This window comes from Myotis davidii, unplaced genomic scaffold, assembly GCF_000327345.1.
Source record: "Myotis davidii unplaced genomic scaffold, ASM32734v1 scaffold674, whole genome shotgun sequence".
In the NCBI taxonomy this organism is placed as follows: domain Eukaryota; kingdom Metazoa; phylum Chordata; class Mammalia; order Chiroptera; family Vespertilionidae; genus Myotis; species Myotis davidii.
Window position 1 is genome coordinate 1,825,237 of NW_006286674.1, and position 20,390 is coordinate 1,845,626.

At 37.3% G+C, this 20,390-nt stretch overlaps 1 protein-coding gene across 1 annotated transcript in view; it reads right to left on the reverse strand.

Annotated features, from left to right (window-relative positions):
* EVI5 (ecotropic viral integration site 5) overlaps window positions 1–20,390 on the reverse strand; it is a 181,245-nt gene that overhangs the window by 81,943 nt on the left and 78,912 nt on the right. The window contains exons 11-12 of the mRNA XM_015560323.1: window positions 14,955–15,008; window positions 13,101–13,133 (exon numbers count right to left, since the gene is read on the reverse strand). Of these exons, the coding sequence (XP_015415809.1) occupies window positions 13,101–13,133; window positions 14,955–15,008 (87 nt within the window). The remainder of the gene's footprint in view (window positions 1–13,100; window positions 13,134–14,954; window positions 15,009–20,390) is intronic.

Genomic DNA, 20,390 nt, shown 5'->3' on the forward strand with positions numbered 1-20,390 from the left:
CAAGTCCATATTTCCAGCCCACATCTTTTTATTAAGCTATATCCATTTTCATCACAATTTCCTACTGGTCTTCTGAATCTGGTTGATCTCATATTCACCTCACATTCAACATGTCAAAACTCAATGCCCCATCTTTCCCTCCTAATGTATTACTACTTTGCTAAAAATCCCACCATCTAACATATGACCAAGTCAAAACTTCCCGTTATATTCCCCTCATAATCAGAGAACCTGAATAATTTTTCTTCCAGATATCTCTTGAATTTGTCTGTTCCTCTCCACCTTTATTGTCTTTGTTTTTATTCATGCCCTCATCTCTTTCTTTGGACTATTGCAATAGTCCTACATATATCCTTCCTGTTTAGTGGGTATCATTATTTTATGTTATGTTTCACACTAAACTGAAATGAATAGAAGGCATTTTTACAATTCTTCCACCTGAACCCTACTGTTTTGAGCTGGAGGAAGTTTTGATTCCACGTTTATTAATACAAATGTGTTACTGAAAATTATACAAACATTGAAATATCTTTAAAATGTATTCAGGATGAATCTAACTCCACTAAGCCACTTTCACCCTGGACAATTATATTCATACATACTTTTGTTGGGCAAAAAGTATTTTCATTTTAAAATCAATTGGATAGGATGATCCATTCTATGGATAACAGTCAGCCTCCTTCCTAACAACTCCCGTCATTGTCCCCAAACAAGCTTATGAACAAAGTGGCCATGGTGACAGGGATGGAGGTTATGCATGGGCTCAACAACATGGATTTCCACTCACTGAGGCTATGGCTGGAGTGACAGGGTGTGTGACAGGGTAGAGCCATAACCTTCCCATCGGCCCTGCCCTGAATGTGAGAGTGGTGGCGCCCCAACCCCCTGATCGGCCTTGCTCTGTGGGTGATAGAGGGCGGTGCCCCAACCCCCTGATGGGCCCTGCTCTGAGCATGACAGAGGGCAGCACCCCAACCCCCGGATTGGCCCTGCTCTGTGCGTGACAGGGGGTGGCGCCGCAACCTCCCCATCGACCCTGCCTTGAGTGTGACAGGGGCGGTGCCCCAACCCCCCAATCGGCCCTACCCTGAGCGTGACTGGGGGTGGCATCGCAAGGGGGACGTGGGTTGCTCCCTCGGTCGCTGCCTTGGGGGGACGTGGCTCCCTCGGTCACTGGACGGAGACCAGAGCAGGAGAGCCAGAGGCTTGGGGGGACGTGGCTCCCTCGGTCGGGGAAAACCGAGAGCGGGGGGAACATCAGAAATGTTGGGAATCGTAGTTCTGATGGCAGCGCCAGGACCGGAAGCCCAGAGCGCAGGGAGCAGCAGGAGTGCTGGGAATCGTAGCTCTCCTAGACACTAGAGCAAAGTGAGCCTGGAGCAAGTTACTGTTGCAGTTGGGGATGGAGGGAAAGCAAAGGTGAGAGACATGAGTAAAATCAGAGTATCTAGGAAAAATTAAAGATATCCTAAAACTTCAAGGAAATCTCCACCAATGGAGCAAAGAAAAAAAAATGCCTCTATTATTCTGTGAGCAACAAACCAAACTGGGTTGGGGGTCTCAGACAATTTGCTCATATGATTGCAAAGACAGACAGAAATTCCCGGATTGGAGAGGGCTCCCAGATTGGAGAGGGTGCGGGTCAGGCTAAGGAACTACCCCTCCTCCCCCACCCCCATGCACGAATCTTCATGCACCGGGCCCCTTGTTTAATATAAGAAGCATTAACTTTATATTACAGTACTATATAAGTACTGTTAATTTTACATCATAGTATTTAAGTTATAGGATATCAAGAAAACATCACTCAAGGACTTTACCTGGGGGAGGCGTTAGTGCATTTTTGGTTGTGTGTAGGATAACTGCAACATGTTAGGCAGAATTATGACCTTTTATTATGACCTTATGTGGAGATTAAGTATAGTTTATGGAGATGCACATGGGTGTCAAGTTGATAAGGGCTGGACTTGTAATGTTTATTTTATGTCAAATTGACTAGGCCCTGGGGTGCCCAGATTAAACATTACTTCTGGGTGTGTCTATGAGGGTGTTTCCAGATGACTTAGTAGACTGCCATCCTCAGTGTGAGTAAGCATCATCCAATCTGTTGATGGCTAAATAAAACAAAAAGAGGAGAAAGATAAAATTCATTTCCTGACCTAGCTGGTTTTGCTCAGTGGGTAGAGCATTGAACCATGAACTAAAGGGTCCCAGGGTTAATTCTGCTCAAGGGCACATACCTCATTTGTAGGCTCAATCCCTGGCCCCAGTCGGGATGTGAGTGGGAGACAACCAATAGATGTGTCTCTCTCACATTGATGTCTCTTTCTCTCCTTCTCCCTCTCCCTCTCCCCCTCTCTCTCTCTCTCTCTATCTCTCTCTCTCTCTCTCTCTCTCTCCCTCCCTCCCTCCCTCCCACTCTCTCTAAAAATTTATGGGAAAATATCCTTGAGTAAGCATTGACAAAAAAATAAAAATAGCATTCTTCTTTAAAAAAAATTCATTTCCTTTCTGCCTGCTTGAGCTGGTTCATTGGGCTCCTCCTGATCTTGGACTGGAATTCTAGGATTTATACCACTGGCTTCACTAGCTCTAAGGCCTCTGGTCTTAAACAGGAATTATACCATTGGCTTTTCCCTAGGTCTCTGGATTTCAGATAGCGGATTGTGTGACTTCTCATACTTCATAATGGCATGAGCCAATTCCTCACAATAAATCTGTGTGTGTGTGTGTGTGTGTGTGTGTGTGTGTGTGTGTGTGTGTGTCATTGGTTCTGTTTCTCTGGTGGACAGATTAATACAAGGTAAATTTTATAAATAAGATAACATTTATTGATTAGGGGTTTTATTGTTGTTTGTTTTTGGTCCATTTAAAATTTAACCCATTGGAGCGTATGCAATTGAATTCTCTTTTTTGGTCATTATTTTCTACCATTTTAAATTTTCCCTGTTGAAACTTTTGCAGATCTAAGTTTTGTCAGGAAAGTGATACTTGTGATACTTCTATCAATGTTTAGTCTACTAAAAATTTTGCCTTATCAGTTTTAACTCTTTGTAAGTTTTGGTGTGTTTTTGTTACTAGCAGTCCATGCCATTGGCCAAGCAATCTGGTAGAATCATAATAAATGAATAATGTTAATACTAATCCTAATAATAGCTACCATTGATTGAGCACTCACTACGTATGAGGCATTATTCTAAAGTACAACCCACATAAGTCTCATCAACCCTCTTATACACAGGACAAACTGTAGCACAGAGAAGTTAAGTAACTTGTCCAGGGACACACAACCAGTGAGGGGCAGGATTGGCATCAAAGTGGCCATGTTAAAATACGCTGCAGTGGACTGTAAAATACCTGTTTGTTTTCCCACAAGAGAAAAAAAGTACTATTTATAAAACAGGGTTTAAAGTTTATAATGATGATGATGATAGGAGCTAGTATCTAGTGAGTACTTATTATGTGCCACACAAACGCTAAGCGCTTTATATTCTCATTTAACCTTCACCTCCTCTTTTTTTTTAAACTTATAATTTATTAAAGTATAGTTGATAGATAATATTGTATTAGTTTCAGGTGTACAACACAGTGATTCGACATTTATAAATCTTACAATGTGATCACCACAGTAAGGCTAGTAACCATACAAAATTATCACAACATTACTATTTCTCCTATGCTATCATCTCTATGACTTTACTAATAAGGTAACTAACAAGACTCAGCAAGGTTAAACAGCAATCAACAATTCTGTTAAACCTACGTTCTTAGCCTTTAAACTATATAAAAATTGAAATAATACAGGGTGGGGCAAAAGTATGTTTACAGTTCTGAGTACATGATACAGTTTATTCTTGTATAATTATTACTAGAGGCCTGTTGCACGAAAAGATTCGTGCAATAGGCCTTCCCTTCCCCTGGCTGCCGGCACCGGTTTTCCTCTGGCACCCGGGACCCAGGCCTTCGCTCCGGCCGGAGCCGCCTTCAAGCCTTCTCTGCTCCAGCGAGAGCCGCCTTCAGTCTTCGCTCCCCACTTCGTACCTACGTATGCAAATTTACCGCCAACAAAGATGGCAGTTAATTTGCATATCTCACTGATTAGCCAATGGGAGGCATAGCAAAGGTACAGTCAATTACCATGTTTGTCTATTATTAGATAGGATTGTATTATTTTCCATACGAAAAACTGTAAACCTACGTTTGCCCAACCCTATTTTAAAGAGCTTGATATATTGTTTTTATATGTACTGTTCTAAGAATTAATGCTATAATATTTAAAAACTGAGCATCTGCAAAAATTTAAACAGCTCACATAATGCTCTTGTAATAAGAAATTCTTAGATTATATTTCATATTCAAATTAGTAACCTGGACAAATAAACAATTTGTTTTACCAAATTACAACTACCACAATTATGATGGCTGAAGGGGTACTTATTTAAAAGTATATAAATAATGTCCTGACTGGTTTGCCTCAATGGATAGAGCACCAGCCTGCGAACTGAAAGGTCCCAGGTTCAATTCTGGTCAAGGGCATGTACCTTGGTTGCGGGCACATCCCCAGTAGGAGTTGTGCAGAAGGCAGCTGATCGATGTTTCTCTCTCATCAATGTTTCTAACTCTCTATCCCTCTCCCTTCCTCTCTGTAAAAAATCAATAAAATATATTAAAAAATAAAAGTATATAGATAATGAATGACTTCCCTATATTTACATCAAATTCACTTTTGTCAATGAATCTCTTAATGTTCCTGTGATACCAGCAATCTCATGTTAATGAGATTGACAGAAAAAAATGTTTAATAAGTAGAATCTCTGCTTTTCAATCTCATATGTTTTTCTGGTGTTGCAAAAATTACAAAGAAAAAGATAAGCTAGAAAGCCCTTATTACTCTTTCTTGCCTGTATCCTGAGTAAAACAAAAGAATGAATTCTCACATTCAATGTTAGAAGGACATATGAGTGATATAGTGAGTACAAAAATATTTCCCAACAGATTACTTAATAGTTGCAAAAAAGAAACCATACCTTCAAAGGGCAAGAGTCTACAGTAACCAAACTTAGGATGGTAATCAAACTCAGCATCACTAAATAGTAAGAACAACTTATATGTTTTCTGATTTAAATCAAAATAAAGTTCACAACATTATCGATCATCCAAATGTTAAACATGTTTAACTGAATCTAGTTTATAGGAAATATGATACCACAAGGAAGGAATCAGACTCATTCAGAATATCAGACAATAAAACTTGGCTACATTTTCAAAAAGCCAATGTCATCCATGATACTGGTTATTTCTTCTCTTTTTAGTCAGTCTAGACAGAGGTTTATCAACTTTATTAATCATTTCAAAGAACCAGTTTTTCAGGGATTTTCTCTATTTTTGTTTTGTGCTACTTTAATTTCATTGGTTTCTACTTTTTATTATTTCTTTCTTCTACTTGCTTTATGTTAAATTTACTCTTATATGTCTAGATTTTTAAGGTAGAAGTTTAGATTATTGGTTTGAAACTTATTTCCTAATATAAGCATTCAATACTATAAATTTTCTACAAAATACTGGTTTAGGTGGATCCCATAAATTTTAATGTTTTTTTATTGATTTCAGAGAGAAGAAGGGAGAGGGAGAGGGAGAGGAAGAGACAGAAACATCAATGATGAGAGAGAATCCTCAATCGCCTGGTTCCTGCACACTCCCTACTGGGGATCAAGGCCAAAACCCAGGCAAGTGCCCTGACCCAGAATAGAACCGTGACCTCCTGGCTCATGAGTTGATGCTCAACCACTAACCCATACTGACTGGGCAGATCCCACAAATTTTGATAAAGCTATGTCTTCATTTTCATTTAATTCAAAATACATTCTAACTTTCTTTGAAATTTTCTCTTTCACAATAGGTAAAAATATGTGGTTTAATTTCCAAAAATATGGGGATTTTCCAAATGTATATTATTAGTTTCTAACTGATTGCTGTTAGAGTCAAAGAAGATACTCTGTGTCTCCTTAAATTACTTTAAAAATTTTTAAAGTTTATTTTATGGCCCAGAATATCTTCTAGCTTTGTAAATGTTCCATGTGCGCTTAAAAAGAATATATATTGTGCTAAATATGTATTCTGGTAAAGTATTCCATAAATACCAATCAGCTCAAGTTGGTTGACAATGTTGTCTAGGTCTTCTATATCCATACTGATTTTCTACCTAGTTGTTTCATCAATTACTGAGAAAGGGGTATTGAAGACTCCAACTGTAACTGTGGATTTGTTCACTTTACCTTTCAGTTCTATCAGTTCAGCTTCATGCTCTCTATTAGGAGCAGACATATGTTTGGAGACATATTCCTGAACACATACAATCTACATATATATAAAAGCCTAAGTGACCAAATGATGGGTCGACCAGTCACTGTGACACGCACTGACCACCAGGGGGCAGATGCTTAATGCAGGAGCTGCCCCCGGTGGTCAGTGCACTCCCACAGCATGAGTGCCACTCAGCTGACCAACCTATCCTAGTGGCCAACCAGCCCGGCGGCAGTCACTCACTCCCTCAATAATCCTGAAGGTCTAATCTCTGGAGAACGGGCCAGGCACCAAGGGACCAGTGCTGCTGGCATGATCCCAACAGCACCGCCAGCCTCCTGGAGGTCGTCTTTGGGCACTGTGGCCACTTCCCCTCCCTAGATGCTCTGCAAGGAAGAAACAATATAAAAGCGGCCACCAGGTGGCTCCCAACAACCGGTGCAACTCAGCAGGACCAATCCAGATCCCCGGCCAGCAAGGGCGTCCCACCACCTGCCAAGAGGGCCAATCACATCCCACCCTCTCCACCCCTCTCAGAATGGGCACCAGACGCAGGGCTCATGGCTGGCGAGTGCCGCTGTGGTGGTGAGAGCCTCTCCCAATAAGGACTGAGCGCGAGCACCCAACAGGCCCAGCGGGGCCAGGATGAGCAAAAGCGGCAGGAGGCCTTAGACTGGCGGTTTCGGTCCAATCCCCACAGGCCACGCAGAGGGACCCCACCCATGCACAGATTTGTGCACCGGGTTGTATTTAAGATTGTTATGCCTTGTTGGTGAACTGGCCCTATTACTATCACAAAATGTCCCTCTTTATTCCTGGAACTATCCCTTGTTTTGAAGTCTACTTTGCCTGACATTAATACAGAAAATCCAGCTTTCTTTATCTTAGTGTTTTCATGGTATATCTTTTTCACCTTTTTACAATTTCCCTCCCAGTGCAATTAATACTTTGTGTCTGACAGTTACAGGTAGACCACCTTCATCTTTCACTCCTGGAAATATTTGGGGATTTTCCAGATATATATTATTAATTTCTAATTGAATGCCCTTAAGAGTCAAAGAAGATATTCTGTGTCTCCTTCAATTACTAGGGGATGGAGAACCATCCTCATTAGTTATTATGCTATTTACAGTTCTTTTTTTATATGTTTTAATTAATTAAAATTGTTTTTTTAGAAAGAGAGGAAGGGAGAGATATAGAGATAGAAACATCGATCTGCTGCCTCCTGCACCCCCCACACTGGGGATCAAGCCTGCAACCCAGGAATCGAACCTTGACCTCCTGGTTCATGGGTCGACGCTCAACCACTAAGCCAGGCAGGCTGGGCTCTTACACTGACAGAGGTTCATCCATATTATAGCATGTATCAGTTCTTAATTCCTTTTTATGGCTGAATGGTATTTCATCATATGGTTTATATCACAATTTTTAAATCCATTCTTCCATTAATGGTCTTTTGGTCTGTGAACACTCTTTTGTGAATAATGTTGCCACAAACGTGTTGCTACATACTTGTGTGGATACCAATTTTCTATTCTTTGAGGTATATATCTAGAAGATGAATTATGGGTAATTCTATGTCATAAGATAACTCTATGTCATATGGTAACTCTATGTTTAACTTTCTGAGGAACCACAAAACTGTTATCCACAGCAGCTGACCTTTTTATATTTCCACTAACATTGTACAAGGTTTCCAATTTCTCCATCAACTTGCCAAAACTTATTTTCAGCTTAGCTTTTTTTATTAGAGCCATCTTAGTGAATGTGAATTGGCACCTTGTGTGGTTTTTATATGCATTTCCCTAAAGACTAAACATGTTGAGTGTCTTCATATGTTCTTGTCCACTTGTAAATCTTCTTTGGCATTAGGTCTATTCAAGTCCTTTGCTCATTCTAAAATTGGGTTGCTTGTCTTTTTGTTGAGTTTTAAAAGTTCTATATATATATTGTATGCTAAATCTGCATCAAATACATGATTTGCAAATATTTTCTACCATTATGTAGCCTTTTTTATTTTCTGGATAATGTCCTTAACATCACCTAAAATTTTATTTATTTAATATATTTCTCCTCAACTAGAATGTACACTTCATGTAATACCAGACTTTTTTTTCTTGTTTACTATTACACTCTCAGGAATAGTAAATTTATACATTATTTTTCCAGTAAATAACTGAATACATGGCTCTATTATCAAATTGTCACATCAGAGTCATATAGAATTGAGCAAAATACAAAGTGTTTACACAAACTAAACCTGATACCTTGACAATAAGTACAGAATAGTCAGACTGTTTTCTTTCTCATGACTATGTATTTTGGCTGCTACTTATATTTGTAGGAAAGGGGAAAGAGAAGCGTTATATAAGGATCTGGGTCAAAAAAGTAATACTTTAGTGTCCATTTGCTATGGTCTTGGCATGGAAAGAATTTTAACTAAAAAAAAAAAAAGATTTGGGAACCACAGCTTCCAGTCAGGCACGTGATCACGACAGCAAACAACTAATTTGGATATTGTGTTCTGGGCACATTTAAGGTAGGCTAGGCTAAGCTATGATGTTCGTTAGGTTAGGTGTATTAAATGCATTTTTGACTTAACTATATTTTCAACTTATGATGGCTTTATGGGGCATAATTACATTATAAGTAGAAGAGCATCTGTACTGCCAGTAGAAGGTGGTGGTAGTGATTATATTGGTAATTCAATACTTACTGCTGGAATACAGATTTAAATCCTTATTCTGAGAGTTCTGAAGAATTCATAAAGTTATACTGGAAGGTCAAAAACCTTTAGCAATAGATGTTCACCGTGTATCAGTATTATGCTCACTATTTGCAAAGCAACTACTCTATTTGTCAAAATTCAAATGAGTAAGATTTTGTGTCCTTGGATCATAAGTACATTCTGCTCTCTGGAGCAATATCAAACAAAGGCTAAATAATCCTATATAATAAAGAGCTAATATGCTAATTAGACCAAATAGCCAAACGACAGTCTGGACAACATTCCAGACAACCGTCCAAATGACCTTTGGATGAAGCCGGGGCTGCGAGGCCAGCCAAGGCAACGAAGGGCTGCGAGGGCCGGCCGAGGCTGTGAGGGACTGCGAGGGCTGAGCCCCTTGCACAAATTTCGTGCATTGGGCCTCTAGACCTATATAATAAAAGCCTAATATGCTAAGTGTCCAGTCATCCAGTTGGCCGTTCAACAATCAAATAATAATATGCTAATGAATGCTAAGGCCGCTCAACTGCTCGCTATGATGTGACTGACCAGCAGGGGCCAGAGAGTCAACTGGTTGACCAGTCACTATGACATGCACTGACCACCAAAGGGCAGATGCTCCAACCGGTAAGTTAGCTTGCTGCTGAGGTCCGGCCGATCAGGACTGAGTGAGATGGACCGGATACACCCTGGAACTCTCCTGCGGCCCCTCCCAAGCTGGCCAACCTCTCACATCTCTCCCCGGCCCCAATCATGCACTGGTGGGGTCCCTCGGCCTAGCTTGTGCACTCTCGCAATCTGGGACCCCTCAGGAGATGTCAGAGAGCCAGTTTCAGCATGACCACAGCTGGCAAGCACAGCAGCGGTGGCAGAAGCCTCTCCTGCCTCAACAGCAGTACTAAGGGTGTCCGACCGATGGCTTAGGCCCGCTCCCCCAAGTGGACATCCCTGAGGGCTCCCGGACTGCAAGAGGGTGCAGGCCAGGCTGAGGGACCTGTCCACCCCCCCTCACCAAGTGCACGGATTTCGTACACCGGGCCTCTAGTTTTACATAAGATTACCTGTCAAATACTTGAAAATGACTTGTAAATATATACTCATCTGTCCTTATAACAAAATCACATTGCACTGATAACTCAGTTCAGCTTAATTCCTAACATTACCTTCAATTCTGCTTTTTCTATTTTTATGCTTTTATATTGACATTTCATTCAAAGACAGATCAAAATACATTAGTTCTATCTTTTGAGTATTCTTTACCACTCTTACCTATGGTATTCTTATAAAATCTTCTTTAGTGTAATCTAAAAGTATCCTGGGCTTCCACAGTCTTTCCTATACTGTCCAGAATATAATCTGTAAATATTTCACATGAGTTTTGGTATTCAAACTAAATAGAATACTACAAATGATCTGCTACTTAGAACCAAATTGGATCATTATTCTTCTAGGAAGACCATACTTGTGATTTAGGGGGTGAGGCTGGGGAGGGGAGGGCAGCCATATTACATTATTGGCTAAGTCTTGATTTCCTGTCAAAATTTCTAGGTCTATGATATAGCTTTGAATTTTAAACTTAAAGGCAAAGTTACAGGTTGATTTCTATGAAATAATCTTTTCTTTTAGTTTCTTATTCTGAATAGATTATTTAAATATGTTGGAATCCTGATTCACTATCCAATATATTAGCGGCATTTCTGAAATATTCCATCCTATACAATTCTGAAACATACTTCACATATATTGTAAATAAAATAAAATTGGAAATTTAACCAAGGCTCTGTAACTTCCACCTATTTTGTGCATCTCTGCTTTATTATGTCTGTTTCATAATTTATTCCAAAGGAGGATGTCTGCTTAGTGAGAAAACAAATAGAAATAAAACTGAAGTGGGGATCTGCTTTCTCCTCGTTTTATCTTAACCCTATACTGTGGGTCTATTTTTTCCTTGAAAAAAAAAGCACAAAGAGTATTTTTGTTACACGTAATTTTCAAAAGCTTCAGTTTATTCTGGCCAATTTTATTTGCCCACTTAACTTTTTCATTATGAACCAACATTCTATATTTTTATACATATCTACCCAGAGATCTCAGTATTTGAAAAGCAATGCAAAAAAAAACTAGTAATTCATGATTCTAATGTATATGACTATAACTTACGCTAAATGTAAATATACACTCATCTGTCCTTATAACAAAATCACATTGCACTGATAACTCAGTTCAGCTTAATTCCTAACATTACCTTCAATTCTGCTTTTTCTATTTTTATGCTTTTATATTGACATTTCATTCAAAGACAGATCAAAATACATTAGTTCTATCTTTTGAGTGTTCTTTACCACTCTCATTTTTAACCATCTTTAGTAATATTAATAGAAGATAATTAATTGATGTTGGGTTTTTTCAATTGTCAACTTTTTTATTTTTATTTTTTTTAGTTTTCTGATTTTTATACCCAGATGATGTTGTTTCTTCATTTTACTGAATGAAAGTAATGTCCACTTTGAAGTAACTGTGTTTTTTACCTCCCGATCTGTAAAGAGTTCCAGGTTTAACATAACCTTCTTTTGCCTACCCTGTTACTATCTAACTCATACTTAAAAACAGAAAACTGAAACAAGAAATATCTTTTCAAAGGTTAACAGCTGACTTTTCTTTTAAGATCTCATATTATTAATTAAGATCACTCCAGTCTGAATTTGCCAATGGAAAACGATGTCTAAGTGGCAAAAGACACCTGAGGATAGCTGTACAATCAGTGGCTGTTCAGTACTCTAAATTAGTTAACATTATTTTTGTAAGTTCTTTCTTTTTCGTTTTGACAACTTCTCTACTTTTGAAAAAAATATAAGCATATACCTTAACCCATAACTTAATGTCTTGGTATAAGAAGGTAAGACTATGGTATTTCATAAGACATAAATCACCACATTATCAAAGCTTTAGATGAGATAATTACATATATTCTACATTGGATAATATTTCATCTGCACTTTTAACAAAAACTAGCTGAAGTTATGATTGTAAAGTTACCCATGGCAAAATACCTATTATGAAACAGATTTATAAAACTTGAAAAAAAGGTCTGACATACATCACTTATTTTCTATGACTGAAAACATAAAGAAAATAGTACCTATTATTAACAAAACTGGGTAGACAGAAAAAAAATGTTAGAATGAGGAAACTTTAGGCCACAATAAGACACTATTACAGAACATAAAACTGACTCAGAATTTAATTGAAATAAAAAAATAAAATTATTTTAACAAGAGCACAAAAGCTGTGCTTTTAAAAAGGACTTAAAGGAAAGGAAATGAGAAAGGTGAGAAAAAGTACTACTGGACTCCTTACCCATTGCGGCTGGTGCTGGAGCTTCCTGATGGTATTCTCAGCCTGCTCCAGCTTAGCACTGGCCTCATCACTCTGCTGTTTGATGGTGGCCAGTTCCCGTTTTATGAGGTAGTTTTCCTCAGCCTCCTGGGCTCTTGTCACTTGTCCCTTAGGACATAATTTTTGTGTGTATAAAGCAATTTAGGATAGAGTCAAGAAAGACTGTCTTTGGGAGGTTTAGTTATTTACTTTGACATAGTTTTTTTAAATCACCTCAGAGAACAGAACAGCCTAAGCAATTGTTAGCCAGCAGCTCATTATTGCTCCAGCAAATTTTGGGGAACTAAATGAAAAATTCACCTGGCAATCTTAAGAACAATTCTTGTTTCAGTCAATAAAAATTCAATTCATGCATTATTACTGAATTGTACATGCAGGACTAAATGTCAATGAATAAGTAGTTAATTTCACAGAATCCACTGATTGCCATTTTGTAATACTTTAAAAGAAGGTTAGCTTTAAAACGTGCAAAAAGGTGCTTATTTTAATAAACCAAGATAACACCCTGTTATCAAGAATAAGCTTACACCCCTACGTACCACCTAAAATATTATTTTGGGTGGGAAATGCATGTAAAATTGCATGCATTAAAATACAAATTTCTATATTTAGGACTTTCCTTAGAAGTTAGAGAAAATGCTAAAAAAAAAAAAAAAGTAATAAGAAACTATACCTGTATCAATCTATCTGCCAAGGAAGCACTTTCCTACAAAAGGAAAAATTCAGATAGAAATGTAAGAGAAAGAAATAAAATAAAGGTGATAAAATTAGGAATAAGAAGAAACAAGCATACCCAAATTCCACCTACTTTTCATGAAATTAAAATAAACATGAAAATTTTAAAGCTATTTTTACTGAATGTGTTTTTATTCTTAAACCTTATAAAAATATATTAAAGAATAGGCTGCAGAAAGTCATGTACTAGAAGAGACTAAACAAATTCCAAGAGGTTTTTCATTATTTGGAACAAGCAAATATCTTCTCTTTAAAGCATACTTTTAAATCTTTATTTTTAGAGTTAGTCACATTGTCAAACCACTTATATGAAAAGGAGAAGGAATTTGAGTAAGCAATTCCACTTACAAAGTGTGACAGCAGTTTGTGCAAGCCCAACTTCCAAAGACGCAAAGCAAGAAAAATATCACAAGTGAAATTAATGAGCTCAAGGTAACACACCCTAGCAATAACTGATTAAACTTGTTGATTGCAGAATTTGATACATACGTATTTATAGAATTCTAAGTGGACACACGTAGGCCATCTAAGTCAATAAAAAAGGTACTTAGCTTTTAGAATCAAAATCCAAGCTTAACACTTTCTAACAGCATCTTTATCATTGTGAAGGTTCAATAAAATAAAAATGCTTTCTCTGTGAAAATATCTCACTCCAAGGATAAAAGACCACTAAGATGATATATATATTTTACTATAAAACTGAGTATTTTTTGAAAAAAAAAGGATATAATTTAAACAAAAACAACTAAGCTCAATCTTTTTGCAGAATCACCAAAAAAGTAGAATTGTCATCAAAGCAACTCTAATAAGATGAAGAAAATACAGGAAAACTACTTTTGACTTAATATAGCGAACCTGCAATTATCACACACAAAAATAGGCATGTAATTAGCATCCTGGTCCTTGTGCAGCACTTTTTGATATAAAACCATTAATACTTTCAAACAAAAGACAAAAATGCAAACTATCCATTTTTTTATTTATTGCTTTCTTGAATATTGATCCATAGATTAGCAGGGAAGATTTAAAGATAATTGGCAATATCATAAAAAGTACTTTTAAATCTACTTTCTCTCACCTTTAGTCAAAAACAAACACAAACCCCCAAAATATCAAAGACTTTCTAAATTCAGATGTTTTTCTTAAAATAAACCAAAACTCCTACACTATACTTTTAGTATTCAATACATTCTTATAGCATCAGAAACAAGACTACAAAAGATATTATATCAAAAGCATAATATAAAAAAGAATGCAATATGTCCACATCTGCCCAGTTATTTTATATGAAACAAAGAGGAATAGGTAACAAAAATGGTATCAAAATAATTTTAAGAACCAAAAGTTTAAGCACAATTCCCCAGTGTTGAAAATCATGATGAATTTTTAAATAAGAAATCAGTCAGTCATTTTGACTAAACTTAAAGCAAACCTAGCTACGCCTTACATGAGTCATTGCCACATTTAATATATGGCTAGAAAGTCGGGGCAATATTTGAAAATATTATACAAAGTAGATTCTAAATTAAGTTACCTCAAAAGAACATACATTTTAGAGATTACAGGTAAAGAAAACAAGTATTACTATTATCTTACTTAAAACTTTAAAGTTTAAGAGCTAGTAGTGATCAATTTTTACTAATGACAAGTTAATTAATTAAGTAGTAAGCCAGGCAAGCTAAAGCAGTTAATACCACAACTTTGGAGACATATAAACTAGATTTCTTTATATAAAATAGACAGGAAAAAAACTGTATTTAACAGAAGCTTACATAAGTAGTCATTTACTTACTTTTTCTAATGTTTCAATGCGTTGTTTTAAAAGCCTATTTTCTGTGCGTAACCTCTGAAAAAAGAAAGAAAAATACAAACAAACAAACAAACAAATGGTTTGGTTGCAAGCATTCCTGAGAGGGAAAAAAAATACCTAAATCATAGTCCTTAAAAATATATCACATTTTATAAATAAGAAAAGAATCTAAGGAATGGTTATATTATTATCGGTCAAATTCTTAAAGAATCAGAGTAAGAAATACATGGCAAAGAAAATGACCACCTTTATCATTTCAACTGTGGTTGAATTTTAAATATATTCTACAATACATAGAGAAATAACCCCTTTGTTTTCTGTACCTGTCATAGTGACTCTTAATCAATGTGTATTTTCTTATGTCTTAACATATGCATTAGATAGAAATGATTCTAACTAATTTATCTCCTACAAAGCCTATCTACATGAACAATATTCAAATGTCTATCAAATTTTTAAAAAATAAGAAATCTGCAAAATGCGTGCTCACAGGATAAGTATTAAACTGTTTGGAACTAGACAAGTCTCAAATTATAATGCATATATATGCCAAGTTGCAGAATTCCTTACATTTTGAAAAGATAAAGAATGAGATGTTCTCCATCATGAGGTGTTTTAAATGTAAGAACACTAAAAGTTCGAATTATTAGCATCTTTCGCATAGTTCAAAGAGTAAAACCAGATTTTTAAAAATCTTCACCTAATTGTTCAATGCCTGACTCCCCACCCTGCCAAGTTATTACCATAAAGTATTAAATCTAAAATACTCTATATTAAAAGAAATCTTTTTGCACATATCAACCAATATAATTTCATATTAATCCCCTATATAAATTATTCCTTCATTTTAGAATCCAGTTATCCCTCCATTTTGTCATCACTCTACTCTCAAAACTCCTCTTACCTTTTTGTATCAATTTACTCCACAACTCAATCCAGCCATCTTCCAACCCTGCTCTTCCTCTAAATTCCTGCTAAAAAAGTCTTCCTCAGAAATTTCTTCTGTCAATTCAATCTAATATTTTGTCAGCAAATACAAAAATTTAACATTAAGTCTCAGATCAAAAAAATAAAAAAACTCTATGAATTACTGTATCATATAAAGTAGACTACGGATTAGAACAAATACATCTTAACCTAAAAAATATAATCTTCTAAAACTGAATAAGAATAATCAGAAAACCTAAATAGACCAATAACAATTGATGAAACTGAAGCAGTAATAAAATAAAATAAAGTAAAAACTCAGAGCAAACAAAAGCCCTGGTCCAGACAGCTTCACAGGGGAGTTTTACCAAACATTCAAAGAACTAACACCTATCGTCCTCAAACTATTCTAAAATATCCAAGAGGAAGGAACACTTCCAAGCTCTTTTTATGAGGCCAGCAATATCCTAATTCCAAAACCAAATAAAAACACTACAAAGAAAGAGAATTATAGGCCAATATCCCTGATGAACACAGATGCTAAAATCCTCAACAAAATATTAGCAAATCGGATCCTACAATATATTAAAAAGATCTATACACCATGACCAACTGGGATTTATTCCAGGGATGCAAGCTGGTACAATATTTGCAAATCAATAAACGTGACACATCACATAAACAAATTGAAAGACAAAAATTACATTATCATATCAATTGACATAGAAAAAGCATTCAACAAAATCCAATATCCATTTTTTATAACAACTCTCAGCAAAGTGCGAATAGAGGGAGCATACCTCAACATAATAAAGGTCATATATGACAAACCTACAGTCAACATAATACTCAATGGGCAAAAGCTAAAACCATTTCCTCTAAAAATAGGAACAAGACAGGGATGTCCACTTTCACTACTCTTATTCAACAAAGTACTGGAAGTCCTAACCACAGCAATCAGACAAGAAGAAGAAACAAAAAGCATGCAAATTGGAAAGGAGGAAGTAAAACTCATTCAGATATGACATGATACTGTACAAAGAAAATCCTAAAGACTCCACCAAAAAACTACTAAATTTAATAAAGGAATCTGGCAATGCAGCAGGATACAAAATTAACACCCAGAAATCAATGGCATTTTTATACACCATTAATGAATTCTCAGAAAGATAAACTAAATAAATAATCCTATTTGCCATTCCAACAAAACAATTAAAATACTTAGGAATAAACTTAACCAAGGAGATAAAAGTCGCCAACCACCCATGGCCCCTTCCCCAGGTCACTGCCCCTGATCAGCACCTCCCACCCCACTTAGGGGTGGGGCAGGCCAGCCAACCGCTCGCAGCCCCTCCCCATGGCCAGCTCCATCCCGATATGACATGATACTGTACAAAGAAAATCCTAAAGACTCCACCAAAAAACTACTAAATTTAATAAAGGAATCTGGCAATGCAGCAGGATACAAAATTAACACCCAGAAATCAATGATATTTTTATCTCTATATATAAAAAGCCAGTGACCATAATGGCTATAACGACCACAACGATTGGTAGCTATGATGCCCACTGTGGCCAGTGAACCACCCGATCAGGGGGTGGGGCCGGCCAGCCAACCACTCGGCCCCTCCCCCCTTCTGGCCTGCCCCTGATGGGACTATCCCACCCTGATCAAGAGCTGGCTGGCTGGCCAAATTGCCCCTCCCTTCCCCCCAGCCCAGCCTACCCCACCACAACAGGCTGGCAGCCGCTCCCCCCAGCTGGCCCACCCCGGATCACACCCCTCCACCCCAATAGGGGTGGGGCTGGTCAGCCAACCTCCTGCAGCCCTCCCCCCCACCCAGCCCCACCACGGCACTCCAACCCCAATAGGGGGTGGGGTCGGCCAGCCAATTGCCCACGGCCCTGATTGGGGCTGGGCTAGCCGGACCCCACCCATGCACAAATTCGTGCACTGGGCCTCTAGTATACCAATAATGAATTATCAGAAAGAGAAACTAAACAAACAATCCCATTTACCATAACAACAAAAAAATTAAGATACCTAGGGATAAACTTAACTAAGGAGGCAAAAGACTTGTACTCAGAAAACTATATGACATTGAAAAAAGAGGTAGAGGAAGATATAAACAAGTGGAAGAATATTCCCTGTTCATGGATTGGTAGACTTAACACCATTAAAATGTTCATACTACCCAAGGCAATCCATAGATTCAATGCACTCCCTATTAAATTACCAACAGCATTTCACACATCTAGAACACATACTCCAAAAATTTATATGGAACCAAAAAGACCCCAAATAGACACAGCAATCTTGAAAAAGAACAAAGTTAGAGGGATCACAATACCAGATATCAAGTTATACTACAAAGCCACTGCAATCAAAACAGCCTGGTACCAGCACAATAACAGCATACAGAGCAATGGAACAGAGCTGCCAGAAATCGATCTAAGCCATTATGCTCAATTAACTTAACACCATTAAAATGTTCATACTACCCAAGGCAATCCATAGACTCAATGCACTCCCTATTAAATTACCAACAGCATTTCACACATCTAGAACACATACTCCAAAAATTTATATGGAACCAAAAAGACCCCAAATAGACACAGCAATCTTGAAAAAGAACAAAGTTAGAGGGATCACAATACCAGATATCAAGTTATACTACAAAGCCACTGCAATCAAAACAGCCTGGTACCAGCACAATAACAGCATACAGAGCAATGGAACAGAGATGCCAGAAATCGATCTAAGCCATTATGCTCAATTAATATTTGACAAAGGAAGCAAGAACATACAATGGAGTTAAGACAGCCTCTTCAATCAACGGTACAGGAACATTCCAAAAAATGAAACTAGACCACCAACTTATACCATACACAAGAATAAACTCAAAATGGATAAAAGACTTAAATGTAAGCCATGAAACCATAAAAATTCTAGAAGAAACCATAGGCAGCAAAATCTCAAGACATCTTTCGTAGCAACATGTTTTGGGTAAATCTCCTAGGGCAAAGGAAACTTAGGAGAAAATAAACAAATGGGACTACATCAAAATAAAAAACTTCTGCACAGCAAAAAAAAACACCAACAAAATAAAAAGGGAACCCACACCACTGTATGGGAGAACATATCTGGCAATGATTCATCTGTTAAGGATTAATATACAAAATATATAAGGAACTCATACAACTTAACAAAGGAAGACAAACAATCCAACTTAAAAAATGGGCAAAGGACCTAAATAGACACTTCTCAGAAGAGGACATACAGATGGCCAAGAAATATATGAAAAAGTGCTCAAAATCACTGATCATCAGAGAGATGCAAATCAAAATGACAATAAGGTATCACCTCACACCTGTCAGAATGGCTATCATCAATAAATCAACAAATGACAAGTGCTGGAGAGGATATGGAGAAAAGGGAATGCTACTACACTGCTGGTGGAAATGCAGACTGATGCAGCCACTATGGAAAACAGAATGCAGTTTCCTCAAAAAATTAAATATGGAACTGCCATTCAACCCAGTGATCCCATTTCTAGGAATATATCCTAAGAAGTCCAAAACACCGATCAGAAAGAATGTATGCACCCCCATGTTCATAGCAGCACAATTTATAATGCCTAAAATCAGGAAACAGCCCAAGTGCCCATTAGTAGATGAGTGGATGAAAAAGCTGTGGTTGGCTTGGTGGATAGAGCATCGGCCTGTGGAGTGAAGGGTACCAGGTTCGATTCCAGTCTAGGGCACGTACCATGGTTGTAGGCTCCTCCCCACCCGGGCCCTAGTCAGGGTGAATGAAGAAGGCAACCAATCAATGTGTCTCTCTCACATCGATGTTTCCCTGTCTTTCTCTCTCTCTTCAACTCTCTAAAAAACAATGGAAAAATATCCTCAGGTCTTACTCATATGTGGAATCTAATGAACAAATTAAAGTGTTGGACAAATTAGATCCAGAGACACAGTAGCCTGGAACAGACTGTTGAATCTCAGAGGGAAGGTAGGGGGAGGTAGGGAGAAATCAACCAAAGAACTTGTATGGATATATACATATCCCATGGACACAGACAGTAAGGTGGTGGAGGCCTGAGATGGGGGATGGGGTGGGCTATGAGAGGTCAATGGGAGAAAAAAAGGGGACATGTGTAATATTTTCAACAATAAAGATTTTAAAAAATGAATCTTAAGAGTTATTACAAAGATACTGTGCAAATTAAATTTTCTTCTATTTACTAAAACATATTTAGATGATTTGAAAAGTGTGATCTCAGACTACAAAATAGCATGGAGGGTCTACACAAATAAGCAATAATTAAATGCTGTTAAAGTCTGGGAAGCCAAAACAAGAAATGTGATTCTCAAAATGTTCATCAATATAAAATTATAACATTTTGTTTATCCTAAAAGACTTAGAAAGTTCAACCAGACAGTTGAGTGAATAAAGTTAACGTTACAATAATGTTAAAAATAATAAAA